The sequence below is a fragment of the Micropterus salmoides genome, unplaced genomic scaffold, assembly GCF_014851395.1.
Source record: "Micropterus salmoides isolate LMB-PRFRI ecotype aquatic unplaced genomic scaffold, ASM1485139v1 Ms_hic_scaffold_2, whole genome shotgun sequence".
In the NCBI taxonomy this organism is placed as follows: domain Eukaryota; kingdom Metazoa; phylum Chordata; class Actinopteri; order Centrarchiformes; family Centrarchidae; genus Micropterus; species Micropterus salmoides.
Genome location: NW_024041150.1, coordinates 53,306,155 through 53,329,467, shown reverse-complemented (window position 1 = coordinate 53,329,467; position 23,313 = coordinate 53,306,155). Strand labels below are relative to the sequence as shown.

General features: G+C 41.8%; 1 protein-coding gene across 1 annotated transcript; it reads right to left on the bottom strand.

Annotated features, from left to right (window-relative positions):
- Positions 1–13,791: 13,791 nt before the first annotated feature.
- On the bottom strand, positions 13,792–14,975 carry LOC119912043 (zinc finger protein 239-like). Its single transcript, XM_038731016.1, has 2 exons — positions 14,931–14,975; positions 13,792–14,747 (listed from the first exon to the last, which is right to left on the bottom strand). Exons 1-2 carry the CDS (start codon positions 14,973–14,975, stop codon positions 13,830–13,832), a joined length of 963 nt encoding a protein of 320 aa, XP_038586944.1. The 3' UTR covers positions 13,792–13,829.
- Between the last annotated feature and the right edge of the window lie 8,338 nt (positions 14,976–23,313).

Sequence of the window (23,313 nt, the reverse complement as noted above, 5' to 3'; positions counted from 1 at the left end):
AATAAGATCGCATCCCATCAAGTTAATTGGGACAGTTCTCTGCTTCACTGTGTGTTATTGCAAGCATTATTTTGATGTGTGCGACAGGCCGGCCCTTCCCCAGGGTCCACCCAGCCTCCTCTCCACCCTCTCAGTCAGATTTTACATGTCCACTCTTTCTCCACGTCTGAGGATTTGGATTGAGGATCCACTGATGTCATTAACCCCAGCACCCTCTCCCACGGCCCCCTCATCGTTGCCGGCCAGAGAGAGGTTCTTTTTCTTGGCTTAGGTCGGTGAGGGCTTTATATACACAGTCAGTCGGGCGTCATCCAGTTTCTTCTGACGACGGCTTTTAGTTTGTTCTTAGTCATCCAGCTGATCCTCTGCATGGTCAGCAAACTCTAATATTGTTTGAAGTGACGCTGTTTTCCATGATCCAGTGATTTCTGGCTTTATCCGGCTCAAGAGATGTTCTTTCAAGTGGCCGCCATCACACGTGCTAGGAAAGCCTGACAGGTCTCCATCGGGCCCTACGCCCATGAGATGATGCTTGACAGATTCATCTGCACCGGGAAAGTGTCTTTGCAGGCAGCAGTTAGTCCAGATATAACATCTCAGCAACAGCTTCATTCCTCTCACTGTCTTCCAGGTCTGATCCTCAGGCTCCTGGTCTGGTCCTAGAGCTTGAACTGGAGTGCATAGAGGAAGTGACGCAGAGTCCAGGTCAGGATCCAGCAATGCGTTTCTTGATTTGTGACCTTCAGACTTCAGGCGATGAAGGATACAATGTGTAAGGTGGTGTTGGTTGTGATGACTTTTGTCACTGAACATATCTTGACTCCGTTCTGTGACTTTCTGTGTGAAATGGGTCCTTCATTATTACCTGGAGTGGAACTTATTTTTGTGTTTTACTGTTCACCTGTGGATCAGTTCCTCCCATACATTTGTATTTATGTGGATATATTATTCAAAAATCACATAAGGAAAACGTATAAAAAGCAGAAGCTCACTGTGCAGAAGTGCTGCCAGAAACACATGAAGACCTGCTGGACCTCTGTAAGTATGTCCACACTAACAAAGTCAGCACTGTGGCCCTGACTGATGATCAGGTGTACACTGGACGGTCAACATTTCCAAAGAGAAAACTTTGTTATTTGTTTTCATCTGTTAGCAAACTGTTGTACAATATCAGCCACAACATTTACATTTTTTCCTAAAAGGCATGACTTCACAACCATGAAGGAAGAGCTTCATCTGAGACCTGCTGAATATTTATTAGGGCGCTTTCAGACCTGTAGTTCGGTTCATTTGGTCCGGACCAAGTGAAAAAATTGATGCACTGCTGCATGTTAGTTCTGGTCCGGTTCATGTTCACACTGCAGTTTTACAAACGAACCAGAGAAGTAACCCTGACGTTACGCAGACGTACAGGTAACTTGTTGATTGGACAGTTTTGGCGATTGACATCCTGCATCATCAGGACCCACGTGGGGAAATAAAACTCCGGTGACTGACAGAAGTTTGTGCAGCACTTTAACGCTTCTGATCTGAATCGCAAAGAGCTCACGAAGTAATAATTTATTATAAGCATGATTAGTAATGCTAGACAGCAGATCGACCGCATAGCTTATGATGAATAATAACGTAAAAACAGGACATGTACAGTAATAATTCGGGGCTTATTATCTATAGTATAATGTTTTAACCTATTAATCAGGGAAATACCTGCGCTGACAAGTAGGCTATACCTTATAAAATGATTTTCATAAAGCTTATACAGATCAATTATAAGATCGCTGAACGCATTGTCAGATAATGGATTTATTAGTGGTTTAGCTTTGGAAATAATGCTCAGATCACATCTCTGCCTCATAAAATCCTGTGTTTGGTTCGTTTGCTTTCTCAACCAAACTAAATGAAGCAGGTGTGAAAGCACTCTCTTCAGTCTTTTCTCTAAATGTGGAAATGTTGGATTTCACACTTTGTTCTATTCAGACAGAAAGAAAGAAATCAGATGTGATGTGACAGATTACTGTTTCTGTTCAGTTAGTTACTAATACTTCAGAGGAAACCAGTCGTGGCTCAATACGACCTGATGTCAGGAGAAAATGTTTCCTGCTGTTGAACTGTGAGTATTATTGAAGAGAAGAGGCATTCAGAGCTGAAGGGAGAGGAGGAAATATTCTAACCATCGTTACTAAAGATCAGTGTGGAGATCTGTGGTGCGATAAACCCGTCCAGCAAAATGTAACAGAAAATATGTGAAAACCAACTTCTTACATAAGATACGTTTGGTTTTAGCTGAAAGTTAAAAATTATTCATTATTATTCATTATACAGCACAAGGCTGCATAATGAAACATTATTTCAAATTTGGCTCAGGAGATAGAGCAGGTTGCCAGTTAATGGGAAGGTTGGCAGTTCAATCCCCGGGTCCTTCCCGTTGCATGTAAAATTAAAGTTATATCTTCACAATAAACAGTCTGACATTTGGGAAACAGAGTCCATCTTGACTGCGTTTGAGCACCACCTCCTCTTATTTTGCCGGAGTCTTGCGCTCGCAGCTCGGAACATGGACCACCTGCCGAGTGCTTGAACCGGGATGTTGATGGGGCAGGTCTCTGTAACGATTTGGGCACAACCGTCTCTGGTTTCCATTGCTTGGCCAACATGAGTCCCATTTTATCCAGACTGGGTCAATAGGGGCAGAATTAAGTCCAAGCTGGGCCAGCATGGCTCCTATCCCGGCTCTCTTTCCTCTCCTCTGAGCGATCACCGCACCCGCTGTGGCACCTGGTCCGGGTGTTTAGGCCCGGGGGGATCGTAGTCTGCTGTGTCTTTAATTCAAAAACCCTTTTCCAATTAATGTAATTCTGTCAGAGGTATCGTGTTTCGTAAAAACACATAATAAACAAAAGTGTAGCAAAGTTTGAAGGCGCTACCAGCTGCTGCTTCTACAAGCGCTGCCTAAATCACTTATTAATAAATCAAATTTTTCTTTTCTGAAGCACACACCTGGGCATGTAGCAGCATGCGCGCTCCCGAGCCTCTCTCCGACCACAGTGACTTAGCTAACAAGATGAACTCCACTAACAAAACAGCCCAACACAAACTCCATATAATCGAATAACATTTCATGTGCTGAAGCCCATCGGGCCAAACAAGAATCAGATCGTCATTGGGTGAAAACAACAAGTCAACAACATCAAAAAACCTTTTAGCTGCCGACCAGTTACAGTTTTCTTACAGATACATTGCTCACATTGCTGAGCCTCCGGTGAAAGATACACAAATAAGTTATATAAGTTACTGAAAAGCAGCAGGCGAGCTCACGCTAATGTATCACCTCGGCTAAATGCAGTCACTGTCACGTTGTCATGTAACCAGCCTCGATTAGTTCAACCTCAAGCTGATAAAACTACTACTGTAACGTTGCAGCGGGAGTTTACCAAAGTTTCCAGCATGTTGTGTGAAGCTGTCTCCCTGTCTGTCTATAGCTGCTGTCACGCTGCCTTTTCCCCGGGAATACTGTGCCAATATGCGGCTCGCTGCGCTGTAAGACCCGTGAACGTTGGTAGTAACAGAGCCTGAACATGTGTGGAGAAAAGCCACAGCCGGCATGCCAGTGCTGTGTTTATTATGTGTAACACCGCACTGCTAGTGGCCGCTGAAAAATTCATACTGCCCCTTTAACCATTTCAAACGATGGTCAGTGTTTTGTTATAAATGACTACATTCACAAATGATGTGTTATGTTATGATGTGCTCTGCATACTTTACACCTCTCTGGAAATCTCTTCTCTTTTTCTTCCTTTCTATTCAGCCCAGACACTATTGTTTTGATTTCTTTTTTAATTGTTGTCATCCTTGGTAAGGAAAACATTTTACAGGTTTATTTTGGGATAAATTTCTGTGTCTCTGATGATGAATGTCCTTCTGTTCTGTCTGGCTGTGTTTGTTTTTCTCTCTCTCTCTGCTGTACTCAGGGCTTTCTGGATCCCAATGAGAATAAATATGTTTTTTACCAAATACATAAACCAAAATATTTGAAATGGTCTGAACAGATGGGAACCCATCTGAACATGCAACACAGAGTGACGTATGAGAACGTACCTTTACATAAGAAAAGTTAAGCACATGTGGGATAGGTACCAAACCCTGGTGTTGAACTGGGCTTTGTGCTAAATCGAACAGGATTTATTCATGGAGCCCTCACAGACCTCACATGATGATGGTGAACGTGTCACTGTACATGGACTGAATGTCCACCGGGGTTCAGTCCGATGTCCAGAGGGTGCACGTTTAAATTTAGCCAAGGTTTGTCTTGAGATGGACACTAAACTAAAAGAAACCTGGAAGACCGAACCTCAACCTTTAACTGGGGGTTCAGGCCTGTTGCTTCTTATGTAGGTTTAATTTGACGTGACAGTCACATGTCTGTGATCATATTCGGGCCACAGACAGTCTGATCTTATACCAGCCACAGAATTTCCAGACTTTATTTTGAGGAAGTTTATCTGAAGAATATTTCCATTTGATGGAACGGTGCAGCCATAAAAACATGGAGGATCTGGTTTGAATATCTCACTCAGTGATGACATCATACAGCCGAACTTCACTGAAGAACTGGAACAAGTTGAACGCAATAAATATGAGATGCTGTCAGACGAGCGTTTGTTTCTTCAGCTTCAGAGTCATTAATGTGAAATGTTTGTGCTGTTAAAATCTGTGAATAACAACAACCTTACTGGGCTGCTGATCTTCCATTATAGGAGGACTGGTTGTTTCTATTAAAGGTAACAGGACACAAACCCTCTGCACACAGTTTGCTCCTCCAGTGACTTTAAAGTGAAAACTATCATCTGTTGAACAAACTGAAGCTCCTCTGCTGCCTCCTGCTGGCTGCTTCCTGTCACTGTCAGTCTGTTCGTCCCTCAGGACAAACTGGAGAGCTCCTCACAAAACATTCACATTAACACAACAGCTGCATTTACTACACTGCTGTACTCAAGTACAACACTCAGGTACTTGTACTTTACTTTCTACTTCTACTCCACATCTCAGAGGGAAATATTGTACTTTTACTTCACTACATTTATCTGACAGCTTTAGTTACTTTACAAATTAAGATTTTTACACACAAACACAAGTTTATAAAATGTGTTATTATAATCTAACCAACATTTTATACATATATAGCTGAAATTATTAGTTAATCAATTAGTTGAGTGACAGAATATTAATCTGTGACTATTTTAAATCATTATTCCTGTAAAAACATTTCATGGTTCAGCTTCTAACATGTAAAGATTTGCCGCTTTTCCTTTTAATTATTTTAATAAAGTTTTATTTACTGAAAGCTTTCTGGTACACGATATATAAATCCTCCACATCAGACTCTACTACTCAAAACATTCATTTTAATGTTTGTACTGAGTCATAATGATGAGATACGAAGTAACTTACCGTCATACGTTTGTGTGAGTTTTGGTATAAAAAGTATTTCAGTACCTTAAAAATATTGACTCACCACAGGAGCTTTTATTTAGTTAATTCTTACCTTTTTGGGGCTATAAGGGTCAAACAACAGAGAATCCCTCAGTAACAATAGAGCCAGAACAGATCTAATTATTAACTGCAGCTTACAGCAGATACAAGCCAAACTACTGCAGGAAGCACATCGGCTTCTGTACGTTACAGTAAGGGAGGAAACATCAACGCTGACATGAGCTGAGGTCTTGATTTATAAAACTGGATTTATTTACAATCCTACGCCCTCACATGATGATGAACACCAACTGATTGTTGATGTAAATTGTGTATTTTCTTGTGAAGAAATTAAGAAATAAAGACGTTATAACAAACAGGTGTCTTTGTGATATTTATTAAAGTAAGAATAACAGAGTGAATCAGCTGAAGGGCCGTCCCATGGTCACATTAAGTTTATCATGAATGCTCTCATCTTACTGTTTAAGCAGACACATCATTAAAGTCCGTTGCTCACTGGCTCTGCATACACAGACAGTCAAACCATGTGTCACATGAGGGGCGGGATGTTGATCAGCCTGCAAATTTCCCACCCAAAGAATCAGTGGAGGGAGACCAGCGTGTGGAAGAAGCGCTCCGCGAGTAAATGCAATCCCAGTCCCGGCTTTTCTCATCTGTGACACCACGATGGTGGAACGAGCTACCACACGCCATCAGAGCAGGGGCGTCCCTCTGACTTCAAGAAGCTCCTGAAAACTCATCTCTTCTGAGAACACTTCTTATAACACCACTAACTCCTAACCTCTGACATGCACTTCCTGTGCTCTTCTTCTTCTATTCCCTACAATGATCTTGTATTGATTGCACTTTTTGTTTTGATTGCACTTTTTGTTAACTCTTACTTCCTTCCCAAGGTATCTACCCCATTGATGTGATATGTACTGTGAGCTCTTACTAGTATGTTGTAGATCTGTAGTTGATGCTCTGTTGATGCTTGTATGTTGTTCCTCAAATGTAAGTCGCTTTGGATAAAAGCGTCTGCCAAATGAGTAAATGTAAATGTAAATGTAAATGGCAGGCACTCTATTGAGAATAACCATGGCAACGGCTTCTGTGTGCTACACAGCTGTAGCCTATTTAACTTAAAATTATAGTCTACATAACTTTACCTGATAGGTCTACATCTAGTTTTGCATTGACTCTCTGCCTTTTGAATTCCCTCCTGTTGATGTCCTGAACTATTTAGATTCTGGAGACTCTCAAACAGCGAGGATCAGTCTCTCTTCCAATGATTTGTGCTGCGCGTCGCGTACAAAAAGTTCAAGACAATTCAACTTCGGCAGCAGGCGGACGTGTGCGTGAGGCGAGCACAACTGCGACAGTTTTACGGGAACGCACCCGCTTGTCGCTACGCCTTGTGCTCGACCACTTCACCTCACTGTAACTGGGACACTTCCTACTGAACAGAGACTGTTTCTGCTGCTGCCTGATAAAAGAAAAATGTTTCTGCTGATACCTGCTCAGAAGAAAAAAAGCCAAGAAAACTAACAAGCTAGACAAAAGGTAATGCCCTGGCAGTGGCAAAAAGCTTTGGTTTAATATTTGATTACATTCATGTTTAAGTTTATATTTAAAAGAAATATTTTATTGCTACTGTGTAAAAGGGAATACTGCTCGTAAAAAGCAAATTATTTGTTTAAAGTGTTTGCAAACCACGTTAATGCACTTTTGTGTGTATAGCAGTACATTTAAATTAAATGTGCACAATACACTACTTTAGAATTCATTATTAAATTTTGTGCATAACAATGCGATTAATCAAAATTGTAATCGTTGTCCAGCACAAGAACAAACAAAACTAGCCATTACTACAGCTGTATGGTGCCTCCATGGTTGGAGGTTGCTGACGTATTGCGGTTCGCGTGTCGATTCATTTCCGTTTTTCGGTGCTTGTGTGTTGGTACCGTGTTGTGCTGCTCTCGCTAAATAACAGTTACATTTGTTTGATTACAGCAGCCAACTGTCCGCTAAACACTTATTCTTTACAGTAATTTTGCCTAAGCACTCACAGTTCTTTCCATCTTTTAGTGACTGCTGTTCAATCTCATAGTTGTTCAAAAGTTTTGGTAGCTGACGCTACAGTACTTTAGCTTAGCCGTTAGCGACTAGCTCACTAGCTAGCGATGGCTTCTCCTTCTCTCTCTCCTACTTTCTCCTGCTCAGTGTGTCAGATGTTCAGCTACTTCTCTGCCTCCTTTAGCGATAATGGTATGTGTAATAAGTGTAGTTTATTTATAGACATGGAGGCGAGGCTCAGTGATTTAGAAGTCCGGCTCCGCACCTTGGTAGATCAGTCTTTAGCTACTGTAGCTAGCCAGTCCCCGGTAGTCTGGAGGAAGCAGTTGCTAAACAGCTGTGTGACTTTCTACAGAGCAATAGTTTATTTGAGGATTTTCAGTCGGGATTTAGAGATATCATTGCACAGAGACAACACTGGTGAAAATTACTAACGACCTCCTTATTGCATCAGACAAAGGACTTGTCTCTGTACTGGTTTTATTAGATCTTAGTGCTGCATTTGATACCATTGACCATCAGATCCTATTGCAGAGACAGGACCACTTCATTGGCATTAAAGGAACTGCTCTAAGCTGGTTTAAGTCCTATTTATCAGATCGATTTCAGTTTGTACATGTTAACGATGAGTCCTCCATGCATGCCAAAGTTAGTCATGGAGTTCCTCAAGGATCTGTCCTCGAACCAATCCTCTTCACTTAATATTGCCCAAAGGAAGCATATATAATCAGGAAATATTTTGTAAACTTTCATTGTTATGCAGATGATACTCAGTTATATCTATCGATCAAGCCAGATGAAACTCATCAGTTACCTAAACTTCAAATGTGCCTTCACGATGTTAAAACCTGAATGAAATGTAATTTTCTAATGTTAAACTCCGATAAAACTGAAGTTATTGTTCTGGGGCCCAAGCACCTCCGTGACGCATTATCTAAAGATATAGTTTCCCTTGATGGCATCACCCTGGCCTCCAGCAACACTGTGAGGAATCTTGAAGTCTCACATTAAGCAAATTTCAAGGACCGCCTTTCTTTCACCTACATAATATTGCGAAAATCAGGAACATCCTGTCTAAAAATGATGCAGAAAAACTAGTCCATGCATTTGTTACTTATAGGCTGGATTACTGCAATTCCTTATTATCAGGCTGCTCGAAAAAGTCCATTAAGACTCTTCAGCTGATCCAGAATGCTGCAGCACGTGTTCTGACAGGGACCAGGAAAAGAGATCACATTTCTCCTGTCTTAGTTTCTTTGCATTGGCTTCCAGTAAAATCCAGAATAGAATTTAAAATCATTCTCCTTACCTACAAAGCTCTTAAAGGTCAGGCACCATCTTATCTTAAAGAGCTCATAGTACCTTACTACCCCACCAGAGCACTGCGCTCCCAGAATGCAGGGTTACTTGTGGTTCCTAGAGTCTCCAAAAGTAGACTAGGAGCCAGAGCGTTCAGCTATCAAGCTCCTCTCCTGTGGAACCAGGTTCCAGTTTGGGTTCAGGAGGCAGCCACCATCTCCACATTTAAGAGTAGGCTTAAGACTTTCCTCTTTGATGAAGCTTATAGTTAGGGCTGGCTCAGGTGAGTCCTGAACCATCCCTTAGTTATGCTGCTATAGGCCTAGACTGCTGGGGGATTTCCCATGATGCACTGAGCTCCTCTCTCCTCTACTTTCTCTCCCTCTGTATGCAACCTCATCCCATTATTGCATGTTACTAACTCAACTTCTCCCCTTTCTGGTAGTCTTGTGCTTTCTCGTCCTTCTCCTCTCTCCTATCACTTCCTGCAGGTGTTTCTGGCTCTGGAGCTGTGGAGTCTGGATCTGTGGTTGCGGGTCACCTGCTGCCCCCTGTGTTCCTGCTCGACACCCTCTGCTGCAACGACTATTGTTGCTAGTCTTATTGTTATTGTTGTTATTATAATCATTAACATTACGATTGTTATCATTTACACTACTGCACATATCTGTACCATTTTTCATTCAGTCTATAGCAACATCACCTTTACTGTCTGTATCTGTGTGTGTATATTGTGTAGTCTCTCTCTCTCTCTCTATTTCAATTCAAATTAGCTTTATTGGCATGAATTTAATAACATTGCCAAAGCATCATACATACACACAACATAAGAACAATCAGCACCATACATTTCATTAAACAATCAAAGCGTAAATTAATTAAAGCGTATGTGTGTTTGTGTTTATAAAAAAATAAATATTAAAAATGAAAATAAAATAAACAAAACAGTAAGCATGCGTGTGTGTTAAAAAATAAAAATATAAAATAAAGATAAAATAAATAAATAAAACAGTAAGTGTGTGTGTAAAAAATATATATATTAAATATTAAAATAAAATAAAAACGGTGTGTGTTAAAAAAAAAAATATATATATATATAATAATAAAATAAATAAATGAAACAGTAACGCGTGCGTGTATATATTTATAGACACCCCCCCCCCCCCCCCCCTTTTTTTAAATAATTAATTGATTAAAAAATAATAAAAAGAAAAAATAAATCAGTATCAGTTTGTGTGTGTCTGATATGAATTCGAATTTGGAGTATATTTGGGAAATGTTTGCAAAGTGTTTTTGTCTTAGTGTTTTATATTTGGGGCATGAGGTTAGAAAGTGCAGCTCTGTCTCTATCTGTCCTCTGTCACACTGGGAGCAGAGTCTCTCCTCTTGTGGTAGCCAGCTCTGTCTATGGCTACCCTTTTCTATGGCCAGGCTGTGTTCACTCAGTCTGTATGTTGTCAACATCTTTCTTAGTTTAGGACATTTTATTGTGCTCAGGTAATTTGCCAGTGTGAATTCTCTTGTTAGGGTCAGATAACATTGTAATTTATTTTGTGTTTTGGTCGTTTCTTTCCAGTATTCAATATATTTTTCTTTCTGCTTGCTGATTATTTGGTTTGGTCTGCTTGAGTTGGTGTTGCTGTCCTGAGGCTGTAGGGGACTTCTTACTGCAGAGAGCCTCAGGACCAGCTGGCTGAGGGGACTCTTCTCTGGTTTAAGCTCCTGGTATGTTAGGGCTTTGTGATGATATGTCTGGGGGTTAACTGATTTAAGTGATTGTAAAATTTAAGTGATCTTTTCTGTATTTTTAGTAAGAGGGGGTATTGGCCGAGCTCTGCTCTGCACAGGTTATTTGGTGTCTTTCTCTGCACCTGCAGGATGCTCTTACAGAACTCAGATTGGAAAGATTCTATGATTGTTTTGTCCCATTTGTCAAATTCATTATTAAGTTTTGGCCCCCAGATTTCGCTACCATATAGAATTATTGGTTCTAGTACAAATTGGAAAATTTTAAGCCAGATTTCAATTGGAATATATATTTTAATGTTTCTTTTTATTGCATAGAAAGCTCTCCTTGCTTTGTCCCTCAGATCTTTCACAGCCATGTTGAAGTTCCCTGTGTATGTAATGTTGAGGCCAAGGTAAGTGTAGTTTATTGTGTGTTGTAATATAGTGGTGTCTAAATAGAAATTGTGTGTAACCTGATTTCTGTATTGTTTCTGAAAGATCATTATCTTAGTCTTTGCTGTGTTTACTGTCAGTGCCCAGGTCTGACAGAATCTCTGCAGGAGATTAAGGTGCTGCTGCAAACCCTCTTTAGTAGGTGAGAGCAACACTAAGTCATCTGCATACAGCAGATCTCTGATCTCTGTGTCGTTCAGGAGGAGGCCAGGTGCGGTGGAACTCTCTATTTGGTTTGCTAATTCATTGATATATAGGTTGAAGAGAATTGGACTGAGATTGCATCCCTGCCTCACTCCTCGGCCCTGGACAGAAGAACGCTGTTTGTTTGTTTCCAATCTTTATGGCACATTCACTTTTTGTATACATTTTCTTAATCAAATCATATGTTTTTCCTCCAATGCCACTTTCAAGTAGCCTATAGAAAAGGCCCTCATGCCAGATGGAATCAAAGGCTATTTGGAAGTCAACAAAACAGGCATATACCTTTCTTTTCTTAATTTTTAATTCTTGATCAATTAGAGTCTGGAGGGTAAATATATGGTCTGTTGTGCGGCAATTTGGAAAAAAAACAATTTGGGGTTTATGCAGAATATTTTGGTTATCAACAAAGTTGACAAGTCGTTTATTAATGATGTTGCAGAATATTTTTCCCAGGTTACTCGATACACATATTCCTCTGTAGTTATTTGGATCCTATTTATCTCCGGATTTATGAATTGGGGTTATTAAATCTTTGTTGCAGATGTCTGGAAAAGTTCCAGTTGCTAGAATAATATTGAATAGTTTTTTTATCACCACCTCCAGAGTTTTCCATTTCGTGAATATCTTGTACTGATCATCAGTTTTTGTAATATTACTGTATAATTCACTAAAGTGATTAATCCAAGTATTTCCATCTTGGATTGCCAATTCATCCTGCTGGGTTTTGTTTAGGTTGTTCCATTTCTAGTTATTGTGCGATTTTTTGTTGATGGTATAATAAAAATCAGTGTAGCCGTGAGGACAACCAGTGGAAACATATTTTCTGCACCATGTCTCCTGTAAAACTATGATGTCAGAGTTTAACTCGCTATTAAAATCTGGATTTCTGCTCTTTAAACCAAAAGCTGATTATCTCAGACCTTGAATGTTCCAACATGTTATTGTAAACGATTTAATCTCCAAGTGTAAATTAGACAAACACCTTTAAAAAACAAATAATAGTAAACTAGATATTAAAAAATAATACAAGTAACAAACGAAAAGAGAAAAAAAAACGTAAAAAGAGGAAAATAGTATTGTAGGTAAATAAATAAAATATTAAACTTTGAGTGACATTTTAGAGGGTATCATGTGTGAAATACTGTTAAGAATTATCCTTATATAACTATTCGTTTAAAATGATATCCAACATGCTAACCTATGAATTATTGTGATGTCTCTAAAAGTCTCTGCTCTTCCACCATGTAGCTATATGAGGCAAGAGCGGAGCAGGTTTAGCATGCGTAATATGTCTTTGAGTGCACCAGAGGGGGCTGTGGCTCTTCTCACCGCTGCAGCATAGTTCAGTCCAATAGGCTGCTGCTCCTGTAGTCTTGGTTCTGCCATTGGGATGAGGGGGCGTATAGGACCTCCAGGCTGGGGGGCTCTCTGGCTGGGTATCAGGGGCCTGTGTTGTGTTGGCTGTGGGTTGTGATGTTGGTGATGCGGTGGGTTTGGTGGCCTGGCCTGGTCCTCTCTGACGGCCAGGGGTGGATGTATGGTGGAGGTCTGGATGGTCTTGGAGGACTAGGAGGTCCTGGAGGTCTGCGTGGGGTCTGTGTTGTGTGGTTACCCCTTGGAGTGGTAGTAGGGCTCCTTCCAAGAGCAACATCCTTCAGGGTCCTAGCAAGGGTGGGGACTGCATTTCTGTGTAGGTGTATGTTATCATACAGGCAATCCAGGTGCAGGGTCGGGTGGTGGGCCAAGAACACGTTGGGTTTGAGGGCACAGTCCCTGGAGAGTCTGATATTCACTCTGTGAATAGTGTGGGGGTGGAAGTCTCTCCTGTGCAGCAGCGTGGATATGACTATCTTGCTGGTAGGGAAATTGGTGGAGGCTTGATCAAGACTCTTCCTCAGAGAGTCTGCCAGTCTGTCCTGCTGGGACCTGAAGTCGTTGGTGCCTGTATGGATGATGATGTGGCTGGGTGAGCCTAGCTCAGGCACTGGTAACAGCTCCAGGGCTCTCCTGGTGTTGGGGCACCAGATCTTCTCCGTTCTGTGCCTTGGGAATAAGGTCTTTTCATCCAGGAACTTTCCATTAGAGTCCATGAGGAGGATAATGTCAGCCCTTCTGCCTGTGTGTGTTTGTTCAGACTCAGCTGTCGGGTCTGGATGTGGAGCTGTGGTGGTGGTTTCAGGTCTGGAGCTCCTAGCTGGAGGCTGGCTAGAGGCCGGGCCTTGGACAGGTGCGGGGGTGTGACTGGTGTCTTGGCTTGGGATGTTTGTATGGAGGCAGCTGGTTGGTACAGGGGGGGGATTAGAGTCTGCACCAGGCTGTGTGAGAGGGGGAGGGGTCCTCGAGGAAAGGGCTGCGTTGTCCTTCAGCAAGTGTAGTGGGAGTTTGGCTGGATGTGAGGGCTATCGCGACTCAGCGTCCTGCAACTTTCTTGCTCGAGTTAAAAATGTTCAGCTCATGCAAAGGCCAGCATGCGCTTTCCAGCTCTTTCCAAATCAAACTTCCTCAGCTGTCATCACATGACATGTCCAACACAGTCGCTTGTATTCAGGTGGTTGTATTCAGGGCAGGAGGAAACGGCTAGCTTGGCTCTGTGAAAACTGTCACTCTGATGCTTTGTGAATGGATTTGTGTCTTCTAAGGTTTCTCCTGTCGGTATAAGATTTGTCACACTGGTCACAGCTGTACGGTTTCTCTCCAGTGTGAACACGTCGGTGGATTTTTAGGTGAGCTGATTGAGTGAAAGTTTTTCCACACTGTTCACACCAGTGCGGTTTCTCTCCAGTGTGAACACGTTGATGCATTTGTAAGTTACCTGATGTAGTGAAGGTTTTTCCACACTGGTCACAGCTGAACGGTTTCTCTCCAGTGTGAACACGTTGGTGGCTTTTTAGGCTACTTGACACAGCGAAAGTTTTCCCACACTGTTCACACCAGTACGGTTTCTCTCCAGTGTGAACACGTCGGTGGATTTTTAGGGCAATAGATTGAGCGAATGTCTTTCCACACTGTTCACACCTATGAGGTTTCTCTCCAGTGTGAACACGTTGATGGCTTTTTAGGGCAATTGATTGAGCAAATGCTTTTCCACACTGTTCACACCAGTACGGTTTCTCTCCAGTGTGAACACGTTGGTGACTTTTTAGGTCACTTGATCCAGTGAAAGTTTTCCCACACTGGTCACAGCTGTACGGTTTCTCTCCAGTGTGAACACGTTGGTGCATGTGTAAGTTACCTGCTATAGTGAAAGTTTTCCCACACTGGTCACAGCTGTAGGGTTTCTCTCCAGTGTGAACACGGTGGTGGAGTTTTAGGGCACCTGATCGAGCGAATGTTTTTCCACACTGTTCACACCAGTACGGTTTCTCTCCAGTGTGAACACGTTGGTGGATTTTAAGGTCACATGATCTTGTGAAAGTTTTCCCACACTGGTCACAGCTGTACAGTTTCTCTCCAGTGTGAACTCTCTGATGAATCTTCAAATATCCAGATGTTGTGAAGGATTTGTCATAGTGCTCTGTCTATATCAACAGAGAGAAACACAGTAAGTGAGATGTCATGGTGGAGCGAAATCCACCATAAATGACATTAAGGCACATCTTTGAAATCACATACTCACTATGTGGTACAGTAGGTTAGTATGTACTGTCTATTACATACTCAGTCTGTACTGCATACTAAATAAAAGATCAATATGCTATTACCATGTATGCCCGATTGTTCACATAGAAGGTCAAAGATAAACACATTTCATATTGCAGGTATACAGAGCCTATGTTAAAAACCCTTTCCATGCCTTTCAGTTAGAGATATTGTGAGTGTGGAAATAGTTTTGGTTTTAATGTGACGTCTGAGCTGTGCCAACCGACAATTAAGCAAATTGTGTAAAGGTAATTTTTTTTCACATTTCAGCTGAATTATTTTGAAAGCATTGCAGGAAATGCACAAAGAGATTAGTTGCCAGAAATTGGCAGAATTGCGAGTTGGAAGTCAAATACGAAAATAAGTCATAAACGCAACACTTTTGTTTTTGCCCCCATTCATCATGAGCTGAACTCAAAGATCTAAGACTTTCTCTATGTACACAAAAGGCCTATTTCTCTCAAATATTGTTCACAAATCTGTCAAAATCTGTGTAAGTGAACACTTTGCTGAGATAATCCATCCACCTCATATGAAGATGTTGATCAGACAGCATGGTATTGCACAGGGGTGCCTTAGGCTGGCCACAATAAAAGGCCACTCCAAAATGTGCAGTATATATTTAGCTGACGCTTTTATCCAACGTGACTTATAGTTGGTATATATCAGAGGTTGCACGAGCAACTTTGGGGTTAAGTGTCTTGCTCAGGGACACATAGGCGGATGTCTCACAGTGGACTTGAACCCGGGTCTCTCACACCAAAGGCATGTGCATTATCCACTGTTCCATCACCAGCCGGAGGCACTGCAGGGAGTTGAACCCAGGATGTCCTGTTTACGAGACCGGCACTTTAACCACTGAGAGCGAGAGAGCGGTTAAAAGATACTTAAAAAAGGAAAAGTTAAAATTCTGATAATTCATTTCTTTATTAAACAGGAGTAAGTTAAAATGCACTATGATCTGCAGAACAGTAATCCATTGCTTGGGTACAAGAGGACAAAGAGATAAATAGGATAAAAAGACGATTGGTTATTGGTCGTCTGCTGCTAACACCGCCTCTTTTATGTGAACGCGTTCCCGGCTGGATTGGGAAACCCTGGGTTGACTCGCCGAGTTGATCACCAGCTTCGTAGTACAGCTTATCCAGATAGTTAGGGTTAGTTAAGCCAGATAATGAAAACATATCCTGGGTATGTTTAATTCGCTTCGTGGTACAGGCCCCTGTACATTGTTGCTAACGCCTCATTCAACCTGTGTACAGAACGTGTGGCTTACGTTCGTATATTACAATATTGGACTTGACTGAAGCTACATTGTGTCCGTGTTGTACTTTCCATTTCCCCTTTTACAGGGGCGTAACACATTGCTGAAAATGCAGAAAATGTTGAAGTTATTCTATTTTTTAAAACCCCAAACCTGTCTGTAGCCACCAGGTAAGCTCCTGTTACCAACTGGGGGCTTTGATCTATAAAATCTGGCTTCCAACAGGGGGCCTATTGTGACATCCTGTTAGATGAAGCACTTCAAAATTAGTAGATCTGAATTATAATAAACTTAATGTATACAACCCCCGCCTTCAAAGAATTAAAGAACATGTATAATTAGGCTATAATATTCCAAAAAAAAAAAACACATCCACGAGATAAAGCTGTTTTCACGCACACATATATATATATAATGTTACTATATTAATCATCATTTCATATAATATACGATATAGCTGTCCACTAGTACAACATAAATTCCAGTTAAACAATACAGCGGTTTCTTTTCATGGGTTGTTTTCAGTCAGTAACTCCTTGTGCATGAAAATGGTCTCTAATCTATTAATGCTAAGTTCTAACTCAATGATCAATAATCATAACCATTAATGCAGAACAATGACTTCAACATCAAAAGTTTGCTGTAGCACCTCAGACTTTTTATATTATTCAGCCCCATCCAGGCTGCGATGAAAGTGACATTAACAAGCACACTGACTTTATGAAAAGTTGAGGAGGTTTCGATAAAAGGCATCTGATACAGCTAAATGGGCAGCTAGCCAAACCTTCCGTATCTGATCACTATTATTATCTTCTGTCTTAATGCTTCAGCTGCAGTCGATCATCTGTCGCTGTTTTGTAACGAGCTGCACAAGCAGCCACAGAGCGACCTGACAGTAATATTACAAAGAGTTTAGTTTAGAGCTGCTCTGTCGGAAAAGTACAATTAGATATCTTTTGTTATGAAGCGCTTCATAAAAATAAACAATACATAGTGGCGGCTTTTGTTTTAGCTTTTTCGTAACAATCCGATCTTAGCTAAACAAGTTTTAATAACTACAGACAAAGCAGGTGGAAACATCGCTCTTCCACTTCTACCCTTCACCTGCTTCACTGCCTCGACCTCTCTGCTGTCTGCTGTGTGTGAGCTGAGCTCCGCCCCCCTCGGTCCATGACTTCTTTGGGTTTTTCATGACCGTACAAACTGTATATTAAACTGTGTATTATATATCAGGGTCATTCTATAATTAGGGGTACATTTCAGAACAACAAAAAACGGAAAAATAAAACCAGAATACAATGATTTGCAAATCCTTTTCAACCTTTGTTCAATTGAATACACCACAAAGATATTTAATGTTCAAACTTTATGTTTTTTGCAAATACTCATGCTCTTTCAATTTGATTCCAGCAACACGTTCCAAAAAAGCTGGGACATGTTTACCGCTGTGTTACATCACCTTTCCTTTTAACGACACTCAATAAGCGTTTGGGAACTGAGGACGCTAATTGTTGAAGCTTTGTAGGTGGAATTCTTTCCCATTCTTGCTTGATGTAAAACTTCAGTTTCTCAGTAGTCCGTGGTCTCTGATGTCGTATTTGTACACCAACACTGTAATGTCTATTTAGAACAATAAAGCAACAGCCCCCTTTAAACTACTTCTGTAGGTTATTTTTCCAAATTGCTTATAAGTTTTCTAAGTGAAGAATGTTCTGTAGGCTACATCATGAGCCAGATGTTCCTTCATTTACTTTAATCCATTACTAATAACTTTTATAAGGCTGGGTCTCTGACATTGGCAGCGTTATGTTGGACAGATTTGTGCTGCGGTGTTTATGAGACTGCAATCAAATACACTTTTAAATAGGCCTAGTAAAAAAAATAAAAAATTAGTATGTGGCGGTCGGTGTCGATATTATGGGCCGCCACAAATAAGTGAATGTATAGGAAGCACTGCCGCTCTGTTGTTGCTGCTGCAGCGGGCTGAGTAACTGGGACCAGAGGGCTCTGTGGGCGTGACTGGCCGGCCGACACCGCCGACATTTGAGCACATTTTCAATTCGCCATCAACTTTCGTTGATTTCCCACCTCAAACCGCCCAAAATTGTATTTAGTGATGAATCAGCACGCTAAACGTTCTGCCGTTTCTCTGTTAGTTTCCGCTGCATGAAAGCTTCTTTTTCGTGAGTATTCTTACAGTAGTCATGGCAGACAGTGGAAGCGGTACCGCCCCCAGCACTTCCTGTAGTGCATTGCAGTTAGAAATGAACAACCAGAAATGTTCTTAATAAGATTGCCATCTCTCCCTTAAATGGCATCTTTGTAACGATGAAATGTCACGTCGACGAATCGTTATAGTCGACGTCGTCGATTAATCGTTGATCACATCACTGTTATGGGAAGGCCAGCATACAGACCAAGAGTGAAAGTCACCAAACCAGTTGTGAAGCAAGTACAGGTGTGGCAGAGGGGGCGTCCTCTGCTCTTCAACACTGCTTTGACACAACAGACTGGGAGCAACAGTCCAAAAGCAAAGTTCTCACAATTCAGACTGCAAAGAAACGAAACCAGCTTCACAACTGGAAACAAATTTGTTCAACCAACAAAGCATCAGACATATTTAGGACCAAACATTTCAAACACAGGAAAGTTAAGCTTGGCTGTTGAAAAACTAAAGACAAAACAAGAACCCACAAAGGAGTTCGCTCTGCCTCCCGGTCCTGAGGTGAACTTTCAAGACTGAGATCATCACACTACGCCCACCTCAGCTTCAGGACACAAGCACTCAGAACATTAGACCCAACTAGGGCCGGGCGATATCGACCAAGAAATCATATCCCGGTGTAATTAGGCTGAATGTTAATTCGTACGTCGAAGCTAAATTTGAGATGTAGGATAAAATATCTGATCTTTTAAATCCAAAAATATAACTGAACCGTTGTTTTTCTTTTTACAAACCATACCATCCATACTATGTGCCCTTCAAGGATTTGGTGTATTTTACGGGCCGCCGTGCCCCGTTTAACAGCCCGTTATTCTTTTGATTGTGTGCATATAAAGCTGTGTGCGCTGTAGCCAGTTTTCAGGTAGTTGCTGTGAATTGTGAGGCTATTGTACTAAAAATGCGTAGTCACATTTCAGGATATTGCAGTATTCTAGCTAAAACACTCTCTGACTGTAAAATCCAACACATGGCCGTACTTCAGGTGTGTGCGTGTGGTTTGTAACTGTGGAGCACAATGGCCCGATAAACTGCCTGGTAAATTTCACCAGGGGGACGATACTGATTACTGAAGCTGGAAACTGCTACAGGCCCATATCAAAGCTGCCCCTTCTCAGTAAAGCAATTGAGAAAGTTGTCTTGAGACGACTCAGCAACTTTCTGGCAGCAAATTCAATCATCATCAATATTATTGTTTTATTAAGTTCCCTCCCTGTAGTTTGTTTAATTAACATTAAAGTCAAAGTCTCATTTTCAGCCACTAAACCACCCGATGACAGAATCAGACAGCAGCAGAGTTCCAGGTCAACATTTGCTGCAGCTGAAATTCCCCACGGTCGACTATTAATCACCTGATATGTTGTTAACCCTCCATGTACAAAAACCTCACGCCACAAGTTTATTTCCATCTGCAGCTGGCGTCATCAACAAGGCCCAGGACCCCCACTGACTCTCAGACTCTGCTCCCTGCAGTACTCAAAAGAGTTTTCTTTCAGCTTCTCTTCAAGATGAAAACAGGAACCACGGAGACACTTTGGAAATCAAACCACGTCAACACAAACCCTGGAGCGGGTTTTCAGGCTCTGATCTCTAACAACAGAATGAACGGATGATACACGGACCCTCGAGACTCTTCCTCGTGTCTTTAGTCTCGTGATGAAGTCATGAACACTGACCTGAACATCGGCGCTATCAGAGCACGAGGCTGCTGTTTGGCTCCTGCGGTCCGGGTTCTGGTTCTCCATCGTCCTGCAGGTCTCCGCTGTGACTGGTGGACCGTGTTGTCCTGGACTGAGTCTGGATTCTGGTCTCGGAGCTCTTCAGGCTGAGATACAGGAGCGCTGCGGGATCCCGCGGAGTGTTCTCGCGATGTCACGGCGTCTCGCCCCGCCCCTTAGTTACTGTCGCTAAGGCCGTTTAGAAACATGGCTCCTTGATTTCAGGCAGAAGATGAAGTTTAGTTAGTTGGTTTCCTGAAACCAGCTGATCATATTTGATGTGTATGAGGGAGTGTGCTTCACACAGAGCAGAGTTTTAATGAAGCGCTTGTTATTATCACATCAGAGGCTCATGAAAATATCCTGCTGAAGCTTTTTGTACAACAAAGACAGAAATAACTTCATGTGTTACATTTAATGTTGAATTTACAGGAAGGCAGAATCATTAAGAATTAGTCGTAGACAGCGTTTCACAAAGTTTCTAAAGTGTCCTCTAACTCAACAAGTCACTAAACTGCACGATTGTTGAAGGGAGTCTGGGACTTTAGAAAAGCACAAACAGAGAAACACAAACCTGATAGGCCTATAAATGTTTACATGTTGTTTAATTTGACCTGACAGTCACGTGTCTGTGATCATATTCGGGCCACAGATCTTCTGCTGGTTCCAGACTTTTATTGTGGAAGTTTGTCTTAAATGATGCACAAGACATGAAGAATATTTCCATTTGATGGAACTGTGCCTTTATTTTACCAGGCTCATTAAATAACAGGTTCTTATTCAGACTAACGGCCTGGCAGGAGACAAAGGCCTCCTTTGAATGGATACTGGGATTAAATAAAACAGACGGAGGAGCTATAGAAAGTATCCTGACTGCAAACATCACTACACAGAGCCCAAAGGATGAGAAAGGACAGTACCACCCAGCCACAGTTGGTTCATCCTGCTGCTGTCTGGGTAGAGATCTGCTGTCGCAGCACCAGCTTCTTCCCCCAGACTGAAAGACTTTGTAGTTTCCAATACTTATGCATTTGACTCATAGCGGTTCAAAATAGTACTGTAGCAGCAGGACTGAGGGTCAGTGACCTTCTACGGAGAAGAGCAGTGATTGGTGGTTATGTATCGACTGAACCCTTCTACAGAATTTGACCTCTCACCCGTTGTTTTGTTACCTTAAAATAGCACTGTAGCAGCAAGACAGATGGACAGTGACCTTTGGGGAGGGGTTCAACGGGGAGAGCAGTGATTGGTGGTTATTTAGGGACTGTACCCTTATATGGGTTTGACCTTTTACTTTGCAGACTCTGACCCCTCTATGGTGTCTAACAGATACTAAACATGTCCTGTATAAGCTGTGTTTGATGTACAGAGTGGTCGTCAGGCTGGGTCTCTCTCCAAGCTGCTGCAGAGCTTCTAATTGATGCTGAACTCCTTGATGTAGTAAACTAATGATCAAGAACAGCGGTGTTTTTCCTCAACACATCATCGCAGCCTTATTGTTCAGACACCACAACTTAAAAACTCAAACTCATCCTCAGCACTGCTCTGTGGAACAGGGTTTATTTCTGTTTAACATTCTGTGATTGTTGTGTACAGTTTATTATCTTATTATGTAGCAGACGGGAGTTACACACTACATTTTACTTTGCAGCCCTGCTGTAATGTGACAATCAAAGCTACCAAAGAAGAAAGTGTTAAATGAGAAGAAGTATATATTTGATACATGCAACACTGCGAATGGATCACTGAACGTCTCCTGATTGAGTTTGTAAATGCTTCTATTATCCTTTACCATATTTGTGCTGTGTGCAAGATGAATCATCTCCCCATTAACGTTGACCAGGGTCAGTCGGGCTGAACTGACAGCAGCTTCTCTAATCATGAAAGTAAATCGTTGAAGCACAAACAGCCAACAGAAATCTATTTACGCACGATCCATCAGGGGAGCTGCCGTATTGTTTAGAGGAGCCGAGCTCCCCAGTTGCACACCGACTACAATCTTGACCATCAGATTCTCGCAACAGGAAATAACGTTACTCTTTTACTCATGGATTTGTTTTTCTGGTGCTGAAATGTTTCTCAGTGTTTATGAATCATTAAAAAAAAACAAACACTTAAAATATGATGTAACGCGCGTTACTTAGATGGTAACATGGTATAATATTACCAAGTGTTAGTAATGCGTTATATTACAGCAAAAACCAAAACATTACTGTAATTGTGTTACTTTTGTTACGCGTTACTCCCAACACTGGTAATAACCCCCAGTCATCTTAGCTCGAGCTGAGCTAAACATGTCACAACCTGTTGGGAGGGAGAACATTCAAGGAGAGCGTTTGTGAGGGATGTGAGGTGGGACAACACAAGGTGCTCAAAAGACTTCATAACCTCAGGGTCTGTGGTCGTTTAGTCCTGTCCTCCTTGTCCTTCCAGCAGTTGTTGTCCCTATGGAGAGGAAGGAGGAGATCAGGAGGTCCAGCCCTACTTGTGGCCTTTGATGTTACTGGAACTGCTTCTTCTCTTAAGCAGAGCAGAGTGTGTCAATACAGCCTCGTATCCATCACCATCTTTACTTTACAGTGTTCCTGGATCCCACTTTAAGGGCCTGTAGTCAGTCAGCCGACTGCAGGTGTGAAGCCATCTGCCCACTGACTCTCAGACTCTGCTCCCTGCAGTACTCAGCTGGAACTTTGTGCACAATACAAAGAACCAACAGAACCGTGTTGTTGTTGTTTGTCCCGTTTTAGACCAAAAACAAGTTTGACATCATGAAAGAGATTCAAGCACTCACTCCCAAAACAAGCAGCGGTGAAGTCAGAGTGAAGGTTAACAAGAAAGCCTCCTCACAGATCAAGAGCTGAAACCTGTTGTGGTGTCTGAACAATAAGGCTGCGATGATGTGTTGAGGAAAAACACCGCTGTTCTTGATCATTAGTTTACTACATCAAGGAGTTCAGCATCAATTAGAAGCTCTGCAGCAGCTTGGAGAGAGACCCAGCCTGACGACCACTCTGTACATCAAACACAGCTTATACAGGACATGTTTAGTATCTGTTAGACACCATATAAGGGTCTGAGTCTGCAAACTAAGGCTCCAATCCATATAAGGGCACAGTGCTGTAGGATAAGTGTAAACATCTGTTAGACACCATATAAGGATTTGAGTCTCCACATAACCACTGACCTCTACTCTCCCCTTAAAAGGTCACTAATCCTCTATCCAGCTGCTACAGAGCTACGTT

Excerpts from the sequence above, each read along its gene's own strand:
- LOC119912043 (XM_038731016.1), bottom strand. The coding sequence starts at position 14,975 with ATGTGTTTATCTTTGACCTTCTATGTGAACAATCGGGCATACATG. Across the intron at positions 14,748-14,930 it reads TGAACAATCGGGCATACATG|ACAGAGCACTATGACAAATC; the intron begins GTAATAGCATAT and ends CTGTTGATATAG.